A 24954-nucleotide genomic window follows, 5' to 3' on the forward strand; every position below is an offset into this window, starting at 1 on the left:
AACAGTTCATATGCAGTATCCTTATTTTTCCTATGAGGTTTTGGCACCCTTTTATGCAGTCTACGGGGAGCTTGATTTCTGTTCAGAGTGAAATAGGATTAAACCTTGACTTAAGATACTGGCGCTGTTGAGGCTTAGTTAGCCTGAGAAGTTGACCTAAAGCGCAGTAATTAAAAGAGACACCCTTACAAAGGGCACGAGCAGTACATTAGCACAGTATATATACCAATTTTGCCACAATATTCATTAGTGTATTTTTATTACTTAGCAAAATGTTTAATTAACACACTAAACTGCGAGCAAACATTAGGAGCCTTCTTGAAATAAGCTTATAGACAACTCAGCTAAACACTGTTAACTAGGGTAAATTGATTTTCACCCCTCCGAGATCTCGCGAGAATTGAGATAAGACGCGTAACTGCTAGAAGGTGGCTTTGATGCAGAAGGAGGGAGACGGACGAGGTCGACTCGTCAGGAGTAGTACTAAAGACTCCCGCTAGTCGAGTCGCCTGGCGTCACTTCCCTCTTCCACCGGAGCGTGTGGAGGTGCAAGCCTCCTTGGTGATTCCTTCTCGCGCCATCATATCCCAAGCAGGTCACCTTAGCGCTAACGCACCGGCATTTTCCTTCCCTGAAGATGGTACCTTGCAAACGCCGAGCCGCAGCCATGTCCCTCCCAGTGGTGATATTAGGAGCCCTGATGCTGCACGGCGTCTCCTCGCAAAACGGTAAGAAATGAGCTACCCTAGTGTATGATTAACTTGGTGCTAATGTGGCAGCTTGTCAGTGGGCGACGTCAGACATGTAATTTGATGTGATTAACACCGCAGCAAAAATCCTCACACCTGTCCAGCCGCAAGGTAGTCATGGCTGACGTTAAGTTAAGGGGATACATATTTTTCAAAGGGGGGCTGCAGATAAAATATTACAAGTCGTGGAGGCTCAGGTGGGCCACACAATGGCCTGTGTGATGTCCCCCAAAATGTCCTTTTAAAGTGTGGTGCTGAATACTGAAACGTAAGCCAAGGACAAGTGCTGCTCAGGAGAAGGGGGCGAGGGGGGGGGGGGGGTGTTCTGTCACATTGAAGTTTACATGCACACAAACAGATTCATGGATGTTGGACCTCAGAAGTGAAGCTCTCTAAATAGCATCAGTCCATTTTGCTGCAAGCCCCTATTTTTAGAGCAGTGATGCTGCACTGGGATCCATGTCTTTAATGTTCATTCACTACAATGAATGTTAACTCTTTGCTGAGATGTACTGCACTGCACTTGCATATTGATTTTCCCAGTTCAGAAGTACTTGTCTGGATGATCCATACCCATAAATCTGCCCCCCAACCAACAAACCAATTAGAGCAGCTCGAGATTCCAAAACCATAATGTGTGTGTCTTTGTTTTGGGTCAAGTGAGAAGTCCGCACCTGACCCCTGTGTTGGTATGCATTGCATGTGGTTTTTCTTCACCTTCGTACTGTTGCGCAAGACAGTGTTTTTTTTTTTTTTTTTAACATACAAAGATACTATCTATGTATATTCTAATATTCACTGTACATCATGTTCACTATATGAACTTAAACGCGATTCATTCCTATGATTGTAGGTAAGAATGGACTCAGCACTTATAAAAATAATAATAATGTAGCTTCATCTAACACAAATAAAACATTCAGATACTGTGACCGCACAACTCATGTGCCGCGTTTGACACATCTGAGGTGGCAGAGTCTCTCTCAGCAGTTCTATGAAAAGCTGAGGAGCTGCTTTTACAGTTTCACCTTTTAAAATGGATGCTTTAAAAAAACAAAACACACACAAACTGAACCAAACCTGAGCTGCGAAACAGGGCTTGAGTGGCCGACCACACTTTTGTCATAAAAAGGAGACTAGCCCCATATATTGTTTTGAATTTGAGTTCCATGGGGTAACAAGGTTTGACTGTAATCGTGATGCACCTATGACTAAAAAATAAATATATATACTGTCTGTCTTCTTACTTTGTTGCTGTGGACTGCTCCTATGGAAATGAGGTGTGTGTGTGTGTGTGGGGGGGGGGGGGGGGGGGTCTTTCACCCTGCACACACACTCCCTAGAGACCTGGAGAAGCAGCTTCTATAAATCTCTCAATCTCATGTATATGTTCCACGGTGCGTATAGAGCACTCGGATGAATGCTGCACTAGTCCTCCCCCACTTTTTCCTCTGTGTGGACTCCATCACTTGTTTCACAATTACTGCATTTAACTCAGAGATGTTTCAGTGATGGCACACTGCTCAGTCTATTACCAAATAATCATTTCACAGCAACCTTAATGATATTTCCGTTCCGTGCGAGTCGGCCATAAATGTGTATACGCAATGTCATTTATTGAACGTGACCAAGTGAGCCAGCACAAATGAAAGCTTCCCAATTGAATTTATTCTTTACCATAAATATATTTTCCTATTCATTTCACCGCAATACCAATTTGCTTGTTTTATTTCTTTCCTTTTCCCACAACTGTATTCTTTTTCCTCACGCATGCTGCCCCCTTCTAAACGGCCTCTGCCAGCGGGCTTTGTGAAATCCCCTCGGTCTGAAACCAAGCTCACGGGAGACACCTTTGAGCTATTCTGTGACGTAGTGGGAAACCCCACCCCCGAAATCCAGTGGTGGTACTCTGAGATCAACCGAGCCGATTCCTTCAGGCAGCTGTGGGACGGCGCCCGCAAGCGGAGGGTGTCCATCAGCACCGTCTATGATGTCGATGCGGTTAGCGTCTTGGGAGTATCCTATCTCACTCTGGACGACATCGGCACGTACGAGTGCAGGGCCAGCAACGACCCGAGACGCAACGACCTGCACATAAATCCCGCCACCACCTGGGTCAGAGCACAGGCTACAATAACCGTGCTGCAGAGTGAGTTGTGGAAATAACCTCCCCTCCCTCGTGAAAGAAACCAAATTGAACAGTTCCAGTTTGACTCAACCTCCCTTCAGACATTTAGAGGACCATTAGTTCCCTTTGTAGTCGCAGTCATCCCTCATAGTGCTGAAGAAGTGCACCGCCATTTGTGTTGTGTTCTCTTCCAAGGCAGTAGCAGTTGTCTTCCCTTTTGCTATGCTTCCTTTCATCACCACATTTTACAATTTTTTTGTGTTTTGTAATTGTAGGATTTTGCAACCAATTTGAGCAGTCTAACTACCAATAAGTAAATTCATTCAATTAAATCTTATGAGTAAAGATGTCCTGATCCGATATTTTGTATAGGTATCGGCTTCTGATTTTGTGAGTATCGGACAGAATTGGATTCAGGTATTGGTGTCAGAATGAGGACGCTGTAAAAAAATCGAATCGAATTGGTTGTGACGTCACTCCTTATGAGGGTAAAAAAAAAAAAAAAGTATCCTGTGTAGACAATTTAATTAAATATTTCAATAAGGAATAGGCATATTTTGTTGAACAAAATATGACTGCAGACACGCATACACGGGTGTCTTATGTGGTACGTACACGCATTAAGAGGTTCACCAGTGTCTACATGCACAAACAAGATAATCGGGATTAATCTGAATACAAACACTCAAACCAGGATTTTGCACGCTTTTGAGCTCTAAGCACCCTAAGCAGCATTGTGGTGTTTATCTTTGAGTCACTTTATCAAGCTATTTGATCACAGATCTAAATTATGGGATACTCTATCTGAATTATATTTGAATATATAAGCAGTTGGTTAATCCAAGCATTCTTACTTTTTGTCGCCATTTTTTTTTCTCCGTAATTAATTCTGCAGTCTTTAATATATGCACTTCGTTTTGAGTGCCCATCCGAGGCATCAATCAGGTTTTTCAAGTCGACTCTCATTCAGTCAGTGTCAAGTCTGTCGGGACTAATGGACGGCTTTCTTCCAGAGCCGTCAATCGCCGCTTCTGAGCACACTTCCCTTCCCGTAGAAGGCCACAGTCCACCTTTCACTCTGCAGTGCAACCTGTCCAGCAGCGAGAACGCCCTCCTGGAGAGCTACTGGATGAGAAATGGCGAGGAAATCCCAGAAACCCGCAGTCCAAATAGGAACACGGAATACAGGTAAGCGTCTCTGCATTTTCCATGCACGCATATGAATGAGTTCACTCGACGCGTGCTCCTCAATTGCAGGCTGAATAAACCGAGAGGAGACGATGCTGGTGTGTACATGTGCGTCTTCACCTTTGAGATGTCTCCTGCCGCCAACACCACGATTGAAGTTAAAGGTCTGTTGATTTGTGAGCCGCAGGTTACGTTGCATATAGTTAGAGTACGTCAACGATTAAAATTAGAGCAAGATAGCCTCAAGAACAAACAAGTGCGAGGACCTGCGATCTGGGAAGCCGGTGCCCTTGCCACCTCGGTCGAGCCAGTGGACAGCTCAGTGGCAGCAGATGGTGTCTTGTTTGTGTGATGCACAGGGATTATGTCTCGGCAGCAGAATCTAGTTGCAGCCTTTCCGAAGTCACACACTCCCCTGGAGGCAAATTGGCATCACATGACAAAATATTGTAATGGTATGGAAAAATACAATTCACTTTATTGGGTGATGTTACCTATATATTCTGTATTCCAGCTCTCAAATTTATTGTGTTTCTCGATTGTGAATGTTTTTGTTGAACTGGATTAAGTAGATTTGGTGTCATCCTAATTATATTATTGGGAGGAATAAATGATTGCTTATGTATAACGAGAGCATTGTAACAAGCCAAATTGTTGGATCCAAACGGATTGTTTGATTTCGAGAAAAAAAAAATCTGATATTATTATGTCATAATATTGTTTTATATTTTCCTCCAGCTGCTCCTGAGATTACGGGCCACAAGCGTAGTGAAAATAGGAATGAAGGCCAGCGTGGTTTGCTCTACTGCAAGTCTGTGGGCTACCCTCATCCTAGCTGGACTTGGCGTAAACTTGAAAATGGCATATATAGGGTACGATGTGTGTCTCATTGTGACTTTCCATACCTAGTATGATTTGTATTATTTCAGTAGGATGAAATAAATTCATTTTTTATTTATTACAAGCCTGATTTGCAACTAGATTTGCAGATTGTACCTGAACACATAAGCAATGTTTAATGGGTCGATGTGTAAATTTTTAATTACAAAGAAAATGTATGCTCTGTTAACGGATTGACCAATGCTATGAATGGATTAAAAAAAAAAATCCTCACTGGCGCACGACTACATCGATGAGCAGCGATATCTGTGTATGCTCAAAAACCGAAAAATGTGAACATCTTTATTTTGATTTGACAGGAAATTGACAACTCATCCGGACGCTTCTCCATCAGCAGCAAAGACAATTACACTGAGCTCAGCATCACCAATCTGGACATTAATTTGGACCCGGGCGAGTACCAGTGTAACGCCACCAATTTGCTTGGGAGCAGTGACGAGACGTCCGTGCTGAGAGTCCGCAGCCATTTGGCTCCCTTATGGCCTCTTTTGGGGGTGCTGGCTGAAATCATCATCCTGATCGTCATCATCGTCGTTTATGAGAAGCGCAAGAAGCCCGAGGATTTACAAGACGGTGAGTCACTGACACTTTGCCGCTTTGTTTGCTATTTCAAACCTATTTATGACTCCTCGGATTGAAATACAAATGAGATATTGATTGATATGGAATAATCGAAAGACCAGGAGAAAGTAGCACTTATTTTGAGCAATAGAACAATCGAAAATAAACCAAGAGGGCTAGCTTTCCTGTCGCTGCTGATGGGACTGTTGCCGATGGCGATAATGTATAGCGCTGCAGTGTCTCTGCCGCAGAGCTGTATGCGTGCCGCAGAGCTGTATGCGTGCCGCAGAGCTGTATGCGTGCCGCACAGCGCCGCAGGAAATTGGGATGCTTTCCACCACACACGCACACACTTGTAAAGGCATGCCTGCCCTCTGCAGTCGCCACAAACCGTCATAAGCGTTCTTGGGATATTCACTCACCAGAGGCACAAACATGGTCGCCTGACAAGACTGTGCCAGCATTCAATAATTCAGTCTGATGAGGTTGAGCCCAAAAGGCAGACACTGTTGCTGGAGGTTGCACCTTGTCCGGACAATTTTGTGCATTTAATATTAATGCGAAATGGGACACTGCAGTGTTGTGGAGATGGACATTCGTAATTAATTAATCACTAATTAATAGTGTTTCATGGACGCCCCAAGCTGCTATATGCTCAAGCAGTAGATACATTCAAGGGTCTATTTTTGTGTCAAGTTCAAAGTGTGTTGGTGTTTTCTTTTGGTATTTGTGTAGATGAGTACAATTAGAAATGGCAGTTTGCGCCGTTGTGGGTGCGAACACACCGGCTAATGCAAGCAGCGCCTCATATGTATGAGTGATACTTCTATGACAGTCACTGAACATGATCACATTTCATTATGTTAATTACCTAATATTAAATTGAGTTAAAATCTTTATTTATTTTTTTTACATTTCTTTTCTACAAATCCAATTAGACATTGCTTGCGTGAGCCAGAATTTCTGCATGAATTGTTAATAATTCATCTTGTAATTGCATTGCCCTAAATTAGGTCAGCTTTCTCTGCTGAATATTTTATTATCATATCTTCCTTTTCCCAATTGCCCAACCTAACGCTGTATATGGTAAGTGTCAGACTGCATGCTTCAGCGTCATCCTCTTCTCACGTCACAGGATACAATTTGTCGTTGCTCAACTAGAAACATGCTCATGTTAAAATTATGCAGGGCCTTCATTTTAATGCATTACCTCATTGGACTGTGAAAGCTTTTGTTTTGAGCCATTGTTTCACACGACCGCAGTTAAGTGATGAGCAGTGGTGTTGCTAATACCATTCGCAACATTTCTTATCTGTGCATGGAAATTATTGTTGCAAGGTTAACTGCATTTCATTTGTCTGTGGAATGTGGTGGTGTGCTGCATTGGACTGTTTTATTAGTAACAAGGTTGCATTTTGATTTCCTTTCATCACGAAATGAAACCTTTGAACAAAATGCAATAGCCTAAATAGCGCTGTGGACGGGCAAAAAAAACAACAACTTCAGTCCTCCATCTCCTTTCCCTTGCGCTTCTCATTTTTGATCTCCATATTTCCCCTCGCTGCTTCAGATGACGACCCAGCTGGACCAGTGTAAGTATGAACGTTTGAATTTACTTTGTGTACAGTAAACCTCAAAACTGCATGTATTGTTTCCGTTTTCTGGCAAAGGGCAATGGGGTATGATCGTGGCTATTTTGATGATCATATAAAGTGTTTATTTCGAAATGCATAAATTCACTTTGAAGATAAAAAGTACATAAACATGGAGGATGATGAACAATATTTGTATAAATTTGATTTCTTTGTTATTGTGAAATGAATTAATACTTAATCCGTGTATCATTTGTCGTTTAGCTTGTTATATTGAGCTGCTTTGAATTTGGGGTGATACAAAAGGGCCGCTGGGACATTTGACGCAAACATTTCTTGGTTATAAGTCATACCCAAAGCAAAATTTCCCACCCTAAAAAAAGGCAGGCACAAAAAGTTTGGATGTGTGCGCTATTTTAGATCTTTAAGTCTTCATTCGTCTTCATCTTTATCCTGCCTGATATCCAGAATTGTTAGTATGATTCCACCTCAAATAAATGCAGCTCAGTAGGCGACGTCGAGGTAAGCTCGTATCGAAAGAGTGACATGAGTGAGTGATTTTTTGCATTTTTGAATAGACAACATTGCGCAAGATGTGATCTGATAGTGTCATTTACTTCTCGCTACAGGAAAACCAATTCAACCAACAATCACAAAGATAAGAACCTGCGCCAGAGGAATACAAATTGAACCCGCCCGTCAGCAGAGTGAGTATTCAATTATTAAAATGACCAAACCGTCGGCAGATAAATATGTATTAGCAAGCCCGTAGGGACCAATTACACCAATGTGTGAAGTCGGCGCCAAAATATGGCTGCTCTAATGAGATGTGCTTTCATTTCATTTGCAGGTTAAACTAAACATGTATTGACCACATGAAGGTAAACAACATTGGAATCAACGCCAGTTGTTAATAGAATTTTATCCGCCATTTTAATGTGTGGTTGAATGAGGCATGCCTTATGATTTTGATGTGCGCCGCGAGATGTTTTTATTCACTCATCATTACAGGGTTGTTAACATAATCATTCTTACTGCATGCAAACAGTGACCTGTGCAATTTAGTTCCCCCCCCCCACACACACACACTTTGACATTTTTACTACTTATAAAATAATTGCATGCAAGATGTTGACCCTCTACTTGAGACAGGATTTTCTTCTGTATTTTTGTTCTCTTAGAGTGGCTTCATGTACTATAGATAATCTATGTTTCTTAAGAGAAAATGGCCGCCTTTCACCAGTTTAGAAAATGGCGCTATCATCAGAGATGGCAGGTTTTGTACAGTTTTATCATGCAACTGCATATCATTACCTAAGATTCAAAGTAATATTACATTTCAAGGGCTTTGCAATGTCCCTCTAAAGATTTAATTTATATATGTATTGTATGTATCAAATCACTCTCGTGATATAAATAGTATGATGCACTTAAATGTTGACAATACTGGAAACTGTATAAATCGACTTTATGAAATCTAATCATTTTAACATTCTCTTGTCATGACGTGTGTATTGTACAGCATGGCTTTTCTCCTATGCAACAAATATCCATGTCAATATATTTACAAAACATAGCTTTTGATTTTTTGGGGGTTTTCCTTTGACAAAGCTTTAACTATAGTAGGAGCATATAGACGTTCTAGTGCGCAGCTGCATGTTTTCTGTACAGCGGACGGGATTGGACAGCCTGCTACACAAAATCTTGACTCAAATAATTTTTAAAAATAAAATTTGAAAAAAAAAACCCACTCGCCGTGTATGTATGTTATTTGCCATGGGCCAATAGCAACGCAGAAGAGGAGGAGTTTGTGTTACACCGCCCTCTAGTGGCTACAACTGTTCATAACAAGTCTGATGACAAGGGGAGCAAAATGGTGCTTGATTGAGGAAAAACTGTTTGCTATAATGAAAACAATTTAATGATAAATTTGTTATGTGTGTTTCATATGCAAATAGAAATGTATTGCATAATTGAGAACCAACCACTTTCATATATGATTATCATCTAAAATCTCCGTTTGGTTCCAAGAGAGTCACTCATGGACCATGCACAAGTTCCTGCCATTGTTTTTTTACATGTCAAAGTTTCAAATTAGATGTGGACAGATTGAATAGGTGACGATGAAAGCCCCTTGGATGAAAGTCCGGAGATCAAGCAGAAGCTGTATTATCCTCTTTGGGATTATGGATAAGTGGAGGTGAAAAGTCAAACATCCATTATAAGAGTGGTGAACATGCATAGAGGAGCACACTTGTCCACATGTGCGGTTGTGGAGTAGACCTCAGTCCAACTTTGTTTAGACTTTCTATTTGCAAGGAGACAGCCTAGCTGCGTAAACTTGAAAAAAGGAAAAACCTAACAAGGGGTAACAACTTTCGCACACAGAATTGTGAGTTGATCTAAAAAACAACAATTTTTTGTTTTGTTTAAACCTTGAACTTTTTGGGATTAAACAGTTCGGCATAGCTTTATTGCTCACTTTCTCAGCTGCACTCTGGCAAACAGCTGTCCATGCAGCACACACATGGCACAGAATTAGATGATTAAAGATGGAGTGATCTGCTTAAATATGGAGGATTTGTTGGCCGTTTGTAAGGGACTCTATCCATTAAGTGGCACATGCCTAAAGCTGCACTAGGGCCAAATTAATCTTGCTCAATACAGTATTTTGAAATCCTAAATAAAAGAAAGAAATAAGCCTCTAATGTTAAAAAAAATTATAATTAAAGTTACTTTTGGCCACTGCAAAATAATTTTGGTTGCATGATCGTTTACATTATTAATTAAAGGGGAGCGGCAATCTTTTGTCTAACATTTTAGTAATGCAGTGGAACTTCTAAAAAAAAAAAAACATTGCAATCGTTGTCCATTACAGGATGCTGAACATTTCCTCCTTCCAAATAATCGAGACAAAGTTAAACTAAAAGCTATTTTAAAGTGATGGTTTAACATTATTTAAATTTGTGATATAAAAAAAAAAACTTAAACAACAAGCAATATCACACTATATAGACTCAAAAAACGTTTTGAAAAATTATTCAGTGACTGGTTTGTTTTTCCAAAGTAAAACCATATTTCGCAAATGTCTTATTCTAGGTGAAACAAAAGAAGAATGTGCTTTGTACATGAATTGCTTGATGTGTCGCGAACAATTTGTTCAATAATAGTGGAGTAACCGTGCATATAGTGCAAGTGCTGATGGATGAGGGGCGTCAGGAAGCAGGTGCCATGTGCGTGCTATGCGTGTCACCACCTTGCTGACAACGCGCATTTATCCTGTAGGGAGGTGGAGACCATGCTTTGTCATCGAGGAGCTCACCAGCAGTAGCAGCAGTCACATTCTTCTCACATTCGCTTAGCCCGCTGCATCCTGATGCCATCTCGTCTGCACGCTTTGGATCTTACACGCGTTTACCTGCTGCGGACGGACTTTGATTGTTGACGCATCTATGTTTGGATTCGTTCTGGCGTGGCAACGCGAGGCACGTCCCAAGTGTCAAATCGGACCCGTCCTGCCGATGCGTCTCCTCAATGTTTTCCAAATGCATGATACCTACATGATTCGCGCCCCTGCTGCTTCCCTCCCGTAAACAAATGGAAAGATTCCAGTCCTCCATGCGCAAGCGGCTCTACAGCCTGCCGCAAAACATTGGGCAAAGACCTTTTGGGGTGGACGAAGGAGACAGCGGCGACAAGGACACGAAGAGGAAAAGTATTCTGCTGAGACATTTGTCCTCTTTGTCTCCCGCAAGCAGTTGCAGGAGCATCGAGGGGGGCAGCAGGGATGCCGCCGGGAAGACCAACTTGAACGGGGACTGTCGCCGTTTTAGGGGCAGCGTCTCTTCCATCAGCGGGCGTCATTCGAACGGGTCAGATCCGGCGGAGCAGCGCTGCCTCATCCCGGAGGCGGACGGGGGTGCGGGGGACAATTCCTCCGGGGAGCGCGGCCCGGCAGCCGGGGGTCTGAGCGACGCGCCGCCCGGTCAGTCGTCGGTGTTCGACCAGACGAGTTTTATCAAGTTGGAAGGGACAGAGCAAATCATCCCCGAAGATGAGCGCCTCTACCAAGCTGGATTCATGCACCGACAGTTCGGGGCGATGCTCCAACCGGGAGTCAACAAGTTCTCACTGCGGATGTTGGGAAGTGAGAGGGCCGTGGAGCACGAGCGGGAACGCGTCAAATCCGCTGGATTCTGGATTATACACCCATACAGTGATTTTAGGTAATTCATGTGCAGTCGACTTGAAAGTTTTACACATCTTTTGGAATTACAAACTCATTTATTGACCCACCAGTGAGGCCCACATATCAGTTAATTCATCCAAAAGTGTATTAAAACTATGCAAATAGCTGAAAGCAATGCTTTGCATTGTTTGAAATACTTAGAAAGGTGATTTTTATTATGCTCGTGCTTTTGTAGTACTTGTTCAGACTTGAAATTAGTAACATTTTAGAAACGATCCAGTGCAGTCACTGCAAACCACAATATTCATTAACTTGTGCCAAATTAAACAAAACTTGGCTAGGTATGTGGCCAAATTTCTGAAGATGACCTTCAACTAAGGATTTATCAATCACACACTGTAAAGGTCACTCTTGTGGAGAATCAATTTATATGTCTGCTAAAATAGCAGATTAGAATGCAAAATATCAGAAAAGCAAAATCAACTCCGTTTTCAAACAAATGTTTGGATAAATAAAAACTTATATTGCAATCCTGTATTATTGAGGCAGACACTTAATAGCATCTTGCCTACCATCCCCATCTTGCCCTATATCTGGAAACTCAGCCATCCTACGCTGTTGTACAACAATTCGCGTCACTGCTGTTTATTACCACTCATCTGAATTACACTTTATTTTATTTTATTTTTTTATATCATTTAGTGAGGCCAGTGGATTAGATTAGAGCGAATGCAGCAGGGGCTTGGAAATGGGGTAATCAAAATAGGGTAACATGACCATTCAAGATATTAGAAGGACACATCAGGCGGGATTATGACAGCACAATTAGTTTAATGGAGTGGAGATGTTGTGGATGGGGCGGGTGCCGCTCGCAACATGCTGACATGGACGGACGGACGGACGGACAGAGTGACATTGGAATGGAATCAAGACAGCCAGATGTTTGCTCTTTGCTGTGTACTAGGTGTCATGTCATCACGGTACTTTAGGACACGCCATCAAGTATTTTAAGTGCACACTGAATATTATATTTATGGTGGTTGCTGCTATACTGTTGTTTCCACTGAGATATAAATAGGCAGCCACAAAAGGAATTGCTTGTAACCGTCCTTAATGTTTAAATTCACTGCTAGTCGTTTTGGAGCAGGTGGACTTTTTTGACATCTTGGTAAGAGTAGATTCACCTCACAAGACTAGAAAAGAAAAAACAAAAATGTAAGATACATCAGTTTCTGCCAGTGGACTCAGAAAGTGGGCTGATCTCATATCAACAGCTCACAAATGTTTGCCAATCGGTCGGCAGAAGTTCGACAACAGTTTTTTATTTTTCTTGTCCTAAGGTAACATGTTCCCTTACGATAAGAAAAGTACAGGTGAACGTCTGTGAATATTTTGTGAACATTTGTGACCTTGAACTGATCACTAGTGATGGGAAAATGAAGCTTCATGAACCAGTTGTTGTATTCTTTGGCTCCTCTAGATCGCAATGTTGGTTTAAAGCAGTGCTACTCAATTATTTTCTGTTACGCCCCCCCCTAGCAAGAAGAAAACGATTCGCGCCCCCCCTCCCCACCGTGACTATCCTAACTTGTCTTGTAAGTCGTAAAATGTTGCACTGTCGCAAACGTGACAGAAGTAACAATGAGAGCGCCACTGCCCCCTGCTGTAGTAAACGCGCAATTACACTTTATTCTAGTACTGCCAAAAAAAAAGCCTGTTCCCCAGGGTCACACGCGCCCCCCCAGGAATAGCACCGCGCCCCCCAAGGGGGGCGCGCCCCACTATTTGAGAAGCACTGGTTTAAAGTGAGGATTTTAAGAAATGGCAAATCATTTCAGCTCTTCGGTGACCAGAGAGTGCCATCTAGAGGTCTAAGTAAACACAACAACGGGTTCATGAATCGTCTTGAAGCTTCATTTGGCCATCATTACTGATCGCCACTTTGTAATGCGGGAAGATGGAAAACACAAACACCACAAAAGAAGGTCAGAATTGAGTCATCTGACCTTCGAACCCCGAATCTGACATTGCTGCATCTCCATTTTGTTGTCAACAAGTATAGCAGGCTCATCCGTCCCCATCTCGGGCGACTCTGCCGTGCGATGAATGGCTGCCATCTTTTATTATGACTGCAGTGGGTCTATACAGCGGCAATACAGGTGTGTGTTAAGCCACAAAGCCCACGCAGGCTGTTGTGCTTCAGATACGCTCTGGCAACAAGAGATAAGTATCTCCAGCACAAATGTTTTTCAGCTGTCCTGATTGATCTAAGCTCCTTTCACATTTTAAAGCGCTTTTTTTGTGTTCACTTTAACTCCTTTCTCTTTATGCTCTCGTGCCTTTTAATCGAGTTGCACTCTGACCCAAATCGTGCAAGATTCCTTTCCGGAGAGGTGCACATCACCCGCGACTGCGAGCTTTATTTTGACCCATGTGGCAGATTGCACCAGCTAGTTGCCTGATCTTTGTGGGTCGAATGCTGCGTGCACAGGAGAATCTGCAGAGGGGGAACGGTAATGCACTGTCCCCTGCACACTTTTTTTCTGGTCCAGCTGTTCTGTGTGCAGAGCTGTAATGCTAACTACTCAACATCTGGCTGATGGGAGCTGACTTGTGGAGTTGACATGGATTCCCAAGAGATAACGGTGGATTTAGCCAGAGAGGGGATGAGCAATTAGGACCACTGTGTCACCGCAACAGGCAGATGATGAGAGCAATGCTAATCCTTTCTTTAACACACTACCTCAAACACTATTTCATTTTAGATCTGATGAAACTTACCAAACAATTCCTTTTGTGTCCCTAAAATTCTTCCATTATCATCATTACGGATCAATTTACTGCAATCATAAGCGTCCCAAGCTGCTTACATTTATTCAACCATGGATTACATTGACACGTGTTGACAGGATGGGGAAAGCCTAATCTAATCAGCTCTGTTTAAAATGAATCCTTCGTTGATCAATGTTCATCCGTCGTGAAACAACTTGGTCTTGAGGATCCATTGAATAATGCGCTCTCACGTGTCACAAGTACCTTTGGGGCTGTGGAGGCGTTTGATTTGTTCTCACTGCTTGCTGGTGCAGGTGCATTGATCGATTCGAGGTTAATTAGTTCTAAGATGGATTGCACGTGCCGTCACATAGTCACGTGCTCTAAATTGTATTTAGGAAAAGGGGGACAGATTGTGCTTTAGATTGAAATCACGTCATGGTAGACTTTTATAAAAGGTCCTTCATACATCAGCTACTTCAAGGAGAAATTTAATGCAGCATGCAAAAACAAAGACGATCTAGATATGATGATTAAAATCAATTGGTCACACAGCTCGAGATGGAACAGCGAGCGCACCGGTGCTGATTCCTGAGCATTGAGTCAGGTGTGAAAATCAATATTTTCTTATGAGCAAATCAGATGGACTTTTAGTCTCCATCCTTGTGCCCTGAAGCACAATGTGGGCCAAAAATAGAGGCAGCATGTCCTCAGAGGTATCCAGCAGAACAGCATGCAATTTGTGTCTGCCTAACCCGCGACAACTCGGCATCTCACAATGCCCTGAGCATCTGACACTTCCTGGTTAACAAGAACCTCACCATGATGGAGGAATTTCTATTTTTACCCAGCCTAGCTTTGTGTTTTTTACCTTATTCCCAAGTTTGAGAACATAATGAATGGGACAACTTTATTGACCTTGACAGGGTTAGGTTTGAAAAAATGTCTTTTGTGACACCGTCCTGGAACATTTCTGGCACATCTCTTATGTCAGATGTGTTTTCAGTTACTGTAAAGTCAAGTAAAGTCAAGTAAATTTGTGATTTTCATTATGTTAGGATGAAAACTTTTCAGGCCATTTTTGTGAGACTTCTTTTTTTTAATAAAGGTTGGAAAACATGATATGACAATGTTCCATTCATTGCATTTTTTGTGCCTCATGTCATAAAAAAATTAAGACCTTGGCTCCGCTACAAAAGTATTATTTCATTTATAATCTTTCATTTATAATGAATGGTATTTAAATTTTTAAAAATACTTATCACTGAAAAAAAGTTTGACTTTTTTTGTTTTGTTTTCCAAGCTCCAACTAATCCATTGTGTACAAATGTTGTTGTTTTTTTCTGTATGTTATAGATTCTACTGGGATCTGACCATGCTGCTTCTGATGGTGGGAAACCTCATCATCATCCCTGTGGGCATCACCTTCTTCAAGGACGAGCACACGCCGCCCTGGATCGTCTTCAACGTGGTCTCGGATACCTTCTTCCTTATGGACCTGGTCCTCAACTTTCGCACGGGTATCGTCAAAGAGGACAACACAGAGATTGTTCTTGACCCGCAAAAGATCAAGATCAAATACCTGAAGAGCTGGTTTGTGGTGGATTTCATCTCTTCTATACCCGTGGACTACATCTTTCTCATCGTAGAGACTCGCATTGACTCTGAATTTTACAAGACTGCGCGAGCCCTGCGGATTGTACGCTTCACCAAAATTCTCAGTCTGCTTCGCCTGCTACGCCTCTCCAGACTCATCCGCTACATCCACCAGTGGGAAGAGGTATATTTAACACAGACTCTAATGAGTGATAAACTGTATTTAGCCTCAGCTAGCAATTAGTTAGTTACTCACAGCGGCGCCATAAGGGAAGGAAAATTGATGGTCGTGATTGACCGGGTCCAGAGAAAATAATCTTTTTACTTTGCAACATTGAGCTGGTAGGGTGCGATTGTTTTCTGAGGCTCCAAATAAAATAAAAAACTCCTCACTTCACTTTGCACATCTACCAGTGCAATGATAAGTCTCATAAAGCGCATTTCCTTCATTTAAGATGTATGATTTTTTCGTATAGCACACACTGCAGTGTTATCATATAGTAAATTAGAACAAAAGAATTCGACACACATTTGTCCACAATGAGTTATTTAACATTGATACTCACCAACACTAATTTACGTACAATGATGTCAGGCTAAATTCTTCGCGGTATAGTAACAGTGGCGGCAGGTTATTATGTAATATTGGAATAGCCTTTTGTTCTCTATAAAAGATTAAGAGGACTATAGAACAACTGTGGCCATCAGCACACAGAGAACAGAACAGACTCCATTTTGCAAATCCTCTCATTGCATGAGTGAGAATTTAAATTTCATAGATTTATATACAGTGCATAGTCATCAAATTTTTTTTCACATCCATTAATGTTGATAATCTGTGTCTGTCAGGTTTTCCATATGACCTATGACCTGGCCAGCGCCATGGTGCGTATCATGAACCTGATTGGTATGATGCTGCTGCTGTGTCACTGGGATGGCTGTCTGCAGTTTCTGGTTCCCATGCTGCAGGACTTCCCTCCTGATTGTTGGGTCACTCGAAATAAGATGGTGGTATGTTTTTATTCACACACAAACCACAGAAAACAAAAATGATTCTGATAGGTCGTCATTTGCCACCTGAGAATAAATTTGTGAATGTAGGTCAAGGCTTCTGTTGACATCTCTGCCTTTCGAGTCCACCACCGCATGCAGTGAATCAGGATATCAGTAAATGCTCTTTCTGCTCATTTTCCCCCTCCAGAATGACACATGGGGTCAGCAATATTCTTACGCCCTCTTCAAAGCCATGAGCCACATGCTGTGCATCGGTTACGGGCTGTATCCGCCAATCGGAATGGCCGACGTGTGGCTTACCATCCTCAGCATGATTGTGGGCGCTACCTGTTTTGCCATGTTTGTAGGGCATGCCACTGCCCTCATTCAGTCGCTGGACTCCTCCAGGAGGCAGTACCAAGAAAAGGTAAGGCCGGTATTTGTCAAAAACATCAAATATTGAGGTTAGATGTGACAGACAGTGTCATTTAAGGCGACAGGAATTTCAGTTCTTGCAACAAAGACAGCCTGAGTGCTGGCATCTCTAAAGTAGGACAAAAACCTAAGTTGCATCCACCGTCCATTTTGCGGCGAGGGTACATTGCTGAAGGACACAGTTGTTAATAACATTAGCCGCAGCCTGCAGAGCACAACTGTATTTGTCTGATGGGGCAGAGGACCAAACCTACGCAGTGGAGAGGTTTCACAGATGGCCTGACAGTTGAGGCACATGATAGTCAAACCCTGAGCCAACGCATCAAAGGGATTAATTAATCTATTACATTTGACATGACATTGGATTTTGCCTTCATTATGAAATACTTTGCCTTCTGAAGAAATTGCTGACTTTTGTCTCATCGTTTTTGGATTGTGTTCGCAGTACAAACAGGTGGAGCAGTATATGTCCTTCCACAAACTTCCCGCAGATATGCGGCAGAGAATCCACGATTACTACGAGCACCGCTACCAAGGGAAGATGTTTGACGAGGAGAGCATTTTGGAGGAGCTGAATGAACCGCTGAGAGAGGTCAGAAGTAATCTGCTTTGGGGATTTTTACCTCCAGTATAAATGCTATTGGGTCATAAATATGTTAATTACATTGGAAATGTAATCAAATCAAATGTAAAGCCTCGGCTTTACATTTCACGTTCACTTTAACCGCCACTGACTGGCTTGATCTTTTAAACGTCATTTAATTTTTGTGGAAATGTACAAAAAATATATACGTATATATGATTGAATTATTTCTCTTTGTGGCCCCGGAATAAATAAATAAAAAACGATGATCGTAATAGGTCTAAATGGCCTACGCATAATCAAGCTCTATCTTTTTAGCATAATGTTTATAGTCATGTAATCTGATTAGTAAATGCCGGGGACTTGTTAATCGAGCGATTCTGACCGCGCGGCTTTCATAATGATTGCAACTCATCAACTGTCCAAATGTCTCACAGATGTTACAAAGTGTGCCATTCCATATTCTTAAGTAACAGCAAATAATTTGTCCTGCATTACTCGTCACCACCCTCGCAGGAGATCATCAACTTCAACTGCCGTAAACTGGTAGCCTCCATGCCCCTGTTTGCCAACGCCGATCCCAACTTCGTCACCTCCATGTTGACCAAACTACGCTTTGAGGTCTTCCAGCCGGGCGATTACATCATCAGAGAGGGAACCATCGGCAAGAAAATGTACTTCATCCAACACGGGGTCGTCAGCGTCCTGACCAAAAACAGCCAAGACACCAAGCTATCGGACGGCTCTTATTTCGGAGGTAACACAATGGCCCGTTTAATGCATACTAATATAAGCCGTGGCTGGCGGCGGCTCACTGATGTGAAGAAGTGGTAATAGTCTGCCTTGTTTTGATTTATTTTGCTCAGGCACTCAGCAGATTAACTTCCGCGCTATTGCGGCTTGGAAAAATTGTCCACATCATCTCCTTAAAAGGGGCTCGGGACAAAGAGCGGTGGAGATTGTTTGTTTGGTTCCATCTGTGGGGTTTCCCCATTTTTAACAAATTATTTAGGCTATAGTTGAATTGGGTTTTATCAATGATAATTTAGGCTATTTTATTAGATTTTTTTTTTCCTGAAGCCTATTTGACATTTGATAAACCGAATAAGTCCGTGCTTAGCTTTTTGGGGTGAGTACATGTCGCCGGAGATGAAATTGCAAAATGAAGGGAAAATGTGTTAGGACAAACACATAGACGATAAATTTGTCAGCAGTCCCATGTGTTCACATGACTAAAATAGAATTAAATCAATAAACAGGACACCAAAGTGAGAGCATGAGAGACACTGTGTGATTGTGTATCCACAATATCCTCAATATGTCTGCCCTCAAAAATATGTCTTTTTTTTTTTCCAAATGGCGCTTAATTTATTTTTTCTGATCTGGCACGACAGATTAGGTCAGGACAAACTGTAAGCTGCAGAAATTGCATTAAGTGCTCCATCTGTGGAGTTCATACAACGCTCTAACCCTGACTGAAACCACTCTGTTTTATTTTAGTTTCAGGAACGAGGGAAAAAAAAGTTCAATATTTATACATTTTTAAAAATTTATTTATTTATTTATTTATTTATTTATTTATTTATTTATTTATTTATTTATTTATTTATTTATTTATTTATTTATTTATTTATTTATTTATTTATTTATTTATTTATTTATTTATTTATTTATTTATTTATTTACCTATCCTTTTTAGAATAATTGTTCCTAAGATTTTATTTACATTTTGAATTGAATTGAAATTTCATATTTTCAGCGCTATAAATTGCTATTTTTTTCTAAATTGCAAAATGGAGATTGCCTCCCTGCGTGTGTGACGATCATTGGGACTTAAAAAAATAAATAAATAAATAAATAAAAAATTTGGGTGCGTATTATACATGGGTACAGGCTTTTTTCCAGCATCAACATGCCATTTTTAGGGTGCGTATTATACATGGGGGCGCATTATACACGGAAAAAAACGGTAATCAAAACTGCAACACGGTGAGTGGTATCTGAAAATCAGAGCAGAGTTTTAACTCACAAACACCTGGTAACAGAGGTGAAGAAACGGGAAACACTTCCTTAAAGTAAGCCTTAAGAACTTTACAGGTTAAGATTAGTCGCAAACAGGTGGTGCATCAATGTCCTTGAGCATCCTGCATTGTTTGAAAATGAGAATGGTCGCTAGTTTCAATCCCTGCTATGTGTACAAATCATATTCAAAATGCATTTTTTTACAACAAACTTAAGAGCCTCCCCTTCATTTTCAGTGGGAACAGTGTTGTTGGTCTCCCTTTTTTGCTAGTGCGTCATAGTCTGGAGTAAAATTTGTTGTGGCAATTCTTAGGAGAGATCCGAGGTGTTGGTCTGTTTACCTCGATCTGTGACATGTTGATGTTCATGTGGCTGAACGTCACGTCGCGTACGTCGAGCCAAATTGGCCACTCTTTTTTAAACACTCGGCACTGTCTCCACCTTGCTTTTCCTTGGGCCGCTCATCTTAATGGAAGGATTCCAGGTAAAGGTTTGTGGGTGGCTTTAGCGTAAAACTTTATCTGAAAGCTCAGTGTGTGAATTACAAGAATGTTGTCGTCACAGCCCACGCTCTAAATTCGGGACTGATACAAATAGAGCGCGAGTGCGCCATGTCCGTACGTACACGCACTTGTGAGGGTGCACCGAGCTTTCTGACACGGCTTCCGGTAGTAAATGCGCAGGCGAGCGGTTCCCCATCTACTGGGGAAACACAGTCATTGCAGGCAAAAAAATTTTACCGTTTTTTTCCGTGTATAGTGCGCCCCCATGTATAGTACGCACCCCTAAAAATGGCATGCTGATGCTGGAAAAAAGCTTGTACCCATGTATAATACGCACCCAATTTTTATGATTTTTTTTTTAAAAAAAAAAATTTTCTTTTTTTTTTTTAAGTCCCAATGATCGTCACACACGCAGGGAGGCAATGGGTCCCATTTTTATAGTCTTTGGTATGGTTTTAACTAGGCTGGATGTAATTTTTTTTGTTGGCGTTGATTTCTCCGACTGCCCGTAAACGCACCACCGCGCTCCGTGCGCATGGAGCGTGTTTGAAGTGAACAGCAGAGAAGAAAGGAACAAGGCAAAGTGTTGTGAAATAAAATATTACCTGTAATACGGATTTAGGTAGAGAACTGAACTCTCGCTCTTTATATAGCTGACGTGTCTTGCTCATCCGTTCTGCGCATCTGTAATGGCGGCCTCCGTATGATATCCGGTTTGCGTGTGTGCGAGAGCGAGAGAGAGCGAGAGAGAGAGCGTGCGAGAGAACGCTCAACCGTAGCGCGCCGCCGACCGCCCAACTGCACCGGGCTGGTCGTTTATTGTGACAGAGCCGTCGCTGAAATTTAGAAGATATTTTTAAAGTCCTGATGTACTTTCTAAAATTTAAGTGGACCTCAGTGCGCACTGCGCAGGGAGCTTAATTTGGTGCAGCGCGCCGGGCGCTCACTGTCGCATTGCTTAAAGAGCGCCTTTGTGTTTTAGGATGAACAGCAAAGACCAAAGGAACAAGGAAAAGTGTTGTGAAATAAAATATTACCTGTAATACGCATTTTGTTATTTGCTGATTGAAACTGCTAATTAAACTGTGAATTGAAACTAATAGGAAGAAAACAACTCTCGCTCTTTATATAGCTGACGTGTCTTGCGCATCCGTTCTGTGCATTTTATTTCACAACACTTTGCCTTGTTCCTTTCTTCTCTGCTGTTCACTTCAAACACGCTCCATGCGACCGCAATGCTCTCGTATCAGACGCTTGCTCGATCACCTGCTCGTTTGCTGTCCCGTGCGCGCACGAAGCGCGGTGGTGCGTTTATGGGCAGTCGGAGAAATCAACGCCAACAAAAAAAATTACATCCAGCCTAGTTAAGACCATACCAAAGACTATAAAAATGGGACCCATTGCCTCCCTGCGTGTGTGACGATCATTGGGACTTAAAAAAAAAAAAAAAAAATCAAAAAAAAAAATTAATTTTTTTTTTTTTTTTGTACCCATGTATAATGCGCACCCCCGATTTTAGGGCAATAAATTAGTAAAATTTTGCGCACTATACACGGAAAAAAACGGTAATAATACAATTTATTCAGGGTTGGCAGGCCGGATTAAACGGTCCCGTGGGCCGGATGTGGCCCGCGGGCCGTAGTTTGCCCACCCCTGGTCTAGAGTGTATTTATGTACAGTCCTATTTTAGGGGGGTAATTTCTACTTCTTTTCTTTTTTTACATGAACAGAGACCAAAAAGAGAAGAGTTGACTCCCACTCGAAATCAGACAATACAAGGAAAGAAAATTGTTTAAGCGCAAGCTGCCTATTGGTTTAGACTTAAGTGTGTAGGCTGCGTTTGGAATTTAATGGCAAGGGAGTGCACTCTATAGCTCCAACCCACACACTCTTGTGTTGGCAAATCCGTTTTGCATGCTTTAGCATGCAGACGACCTGGTTTCAATTTGAAATTAAGCTAATTGCTCTTGGCCAAATTCCAAGACTACAGGGAGGAAGAATATATGAGTACGTCATTTTACATTTATGTTTTACGTTAAGGACCCTGGTGGGAATAATTAATGCACCTAAGTATTTGCCAAACAAAAGTCAACACGATTAGGGGACAAAGAATTTAGATGTCTCAGTGTCAGTTATCATCAGACCAGCCAAACTTTTATTTATAGTCTGAAAAATATGATACTTGCTTTGCATTTTGACCTCTGTAGATAATGAATAATAAATAATTCTTCCCGCCCTTCCTGCAGAGATCTGCCTCTTAACCCGAGGCAGAAGGACCGCTAGTGTGCGAGCAGAAAATTACTGCCGCCTCTATTCTCTTTCGGTGGACAACTTCAACGAGGTTCTGGAGGAGTATCCCATGATGAGGAGAGCATTTGAGACAGTGGCCCTTGACCGCCTTGACCGTATTGGTAAGACCTTTTGGGAATAAAAATTCCAACTCATTTATATTGTGGCTAATTTTGAGGCTACTGTCACTAGCATATACATTGATGTTACTTTGTGGTAAATCATTCGCACATTTTTCTACCTCTTCTTGACTACAGGGAAGAGGAACTCCGTTCTTCAGCATAAAGTCCAACACCACCAAAGTTCCGGCACGTTAAACCTTCAAGAGAACGAGATTATCCAAAGGATAGTGCAGCATGACCGCGATATGGCGCAGTGCACGCGGCTAATCCAGAACAGCAACGCGCAGATCTTAAACATTCCCCCTTCGCCCTCATCACCCACCCCAGTCATCTGGGCCCCTCTTGTTCAGGCTCCGCTCCAAGCCGCTGCCGCTACGACGCCGTTGGCGCTGGCTTTGGCTCACCACGCCCAACTGCCCCCCATCCTCTTTCATCATCCTCTCATCCCTGGCCCCCTAAAATACCCCATCAGCCAGCCAAGAAGAACCCATCCTGGCGTGCTCTCATCTAGCATCTGCGGGTCAGTGCCCAGTTCTCCCGTGATTTCCACTAAATTCCGCGCAGAGGTTGAAACTCCCATTCTGGCCTCTGTCAGAGCATCACATCTCTCCACGGGGCCCTCGCCCACTGTGACGTCCCAGCCCGTCTTCACCAGCAGTCTGCAGCCCCTGGTCCCTCCCACTCTGACCGCCCACCATCACCCCCACTCGGACTTGGCCTCGGTATTCGGCGTCAATCAGGCCGCCGTCTCCTACACTTGCGCCGCTCAGCTCCATCCGCAACCTTTCCACGGAGCCATGACCACCCCGCCTCACTCGGTCGGTTTGCTCCAGCAGGGAGACACGGCGAGACTCGCCGGGAGGTTCCCAGCCCCCTCCTCTTGCGCTATAAGTCCTCTGATCTCCAGTTCTGTCAGCCCGATTCTAAGCCAGCTCCAGCAGAGCTCTCACGCCATCACGCAGCAGATGGGGTCATGTCATGGCAGCACAGGCAGACTCACCGGCGCTCTGAACTTGCCCCATTTCCCCATTATCACCAGCACACAGTCCTCCGGTAGAACATCCGGGGCCGCCGCGTCTTTGGCGCAGCACAGCCTGGCTGGCCTCCATTCGGTTTTCCTGCCGCAGGTTCTTCCCGAGCAATCTGCCCTCGCTTCCCTGACCCAGTACGGCTCGGCGGAAGCATCGCCTTGCTACACTCCTCCCCTCCACAGTCCCAGTTTACAGAGTCCTGTGAAGGGAAAGACAGTTTACCAAAGCGAGCCTCCCAAGCCCGAGAACTCTCACAGCCCCCTTACCGTTCAGACCTCATGCACCATCAGGGAGAGTATTGACTCACCAGCCGAGCTCTTCACCCAGGAAATAAAGACCATCTCAGGCGCTTACGGCTCTTTACATTGCACACAAGACCGATTTCAGGCTATCGCCTCCAAGGATGCAACAAGCTCCTCCCCCTCCCTTGTCGCAGCCAGTAAACCCCAGGTCACAATTCCAGGTCACGCCACTACTGTTACCTGGACGTATGCAGGACTCGAACCTCAGAACCAGTTTCTAGCTGTAAATTCGAATATGTTAGAGAGCCAAAACAAACTTCCCTCAAGTTTGTGAGGCTGAATACATTCCGTCTCTTCATCCCTTTTTTCGCCACGTTGCTTCTTTAATCATAGGAAGTTGGGATTCATATCTAATTGCAGATTTCCATCACAGAATGTTTGGATCACTGGTAAGGACGGACTATTTCTATAGCATTATTTTCTTTCAAATAGAGTCATAAAAGCTCATTTGATGGGCATATGTAGCATCTCATGAAAATAGAAATTTATCAAGTTATGTCTACCATATACACAAAATGTGATGATTTCATCTGTTTCACCCAGTTTTCCCTCTTTACCTTTTGTCGTCACTTATTTACAGCTGAAAATATTGTCTTTAAAAAAAAGAAAGTTTCCCCATCTTCTCAGCTATGAAGTTACACTTAAGAGGACTTGAGGGGCGCCTGTGCTCTTTGGTGGTTTTCAGACATTGTGTTCAAGTTGTTCACGCTGGATGTTGGACTTCTCCAAGGATTTATCAAATTCACAAATGAACTTTCTAGGCTGGTGATCAGAGGAATTCATTTGTGGGTGACTTCAGGGTTTTACGGGGAAATTTACAACCAAGATGAAGAAAAAATACCTCTAATATGGAGGCTGTGGTTAGAAAAGATGACTTCTGTCTTCGAAGTTGTTTCAGCAATATTGCACGGCCGAACGGGGCACCCAAATCTGATCATAATTGTAAAACTAGTGAATGTAATGTTTGTCTTCCCGGATGGATCACGTTAAGTGAACAAA

General features: G+C 42.6%; 2 protein-coding genes across 3 annotated transcripts; both read left to right on the forward strand.

Annotated features, from left to right (window-relative positions):
• The first annotated feature begins 446 nt into the window (after positions 1 to 446).
• On the forward strand, positions 447 to 8848 carry nptna (neuroplastin a). Of its 2 annotated transcripts, XM_061282944.1 has the most exons (9): positions 447 to 728; positions 2551 to 2898; positions 3891 to 4065; positions 4135 to 4229; positions 4804 to 4937; positions 5265 to 5538; positions 7097 to 7118; positions 7748 to 7825; positions 7969 to 8848. In XM_061282944.1, the coding sequence occupies exons 1-8, from the start codon at positions 638 to 640 to the stop codon at positions 7806 to 7808; spliced, it is 1200 nt and encodes a 399-aa protein (XP_061138928.1). In that variant the 5' UTR covers positions 447 to 637; the 3' UTR covers positions 7809 to 7825; positions 7969 to 8848. The 2 variants fall into 2 exon arrangements, with proteins under 2 accessions (XP_061138928.1, XP_061138929.1); XM_061282945.1 differs by lacking the exon at positions 2551 to 2898 and having other exon boundaries at positions 7969 to 8846.
• A 1867-nt stretch (positions 8849 to 10715) lies between these two features.
• Positions 10716 to 24893, forward strand: LOC133157112 (potassium/sodium hyperpolarization-activated cyclic nucleotide-gated channel 3-like). The gene is made up of 8 exons (XM_061283382.1): positions 10716 to 11344; positions 15436 to 15859; positions 16525 to 16686; positions 16877 to 17095; positions 17549 to 17695; positions 18203 to 18443; positions 22458 to 22622; positions 22758 to 24893. The coding sequence occupies exons 1-8, from the start codon at positions 10716 to 10718 to the stop codon at positions 24227 to 24229; spliced, it is 3459 nt and encodes a 1152-aa protein (XP_061139366.1). The 3' UTR covers positions 24230 to 24893.
• The last annotated feature ends 61 nt before the right edge of the window (positions 24894 to 24954 follow it).

This window comes from Syngnathus typhle, linkage group LG7 (assembly GCF_033458585.1).
Source record: "Syngnathus typhle isolate RoL2023-S1 ecotype Sweden linkage group LG7, RoL_Styp_1.0, whole genome shotgun sequence".
In the NCBI taxonomy this organism is placed as follows: Eukaryota; Metazoa; Chordata; class Actinopteri; order Syngnathiformes; family Syngnathidae; genus Syngnathus; species Syngnathus typhle.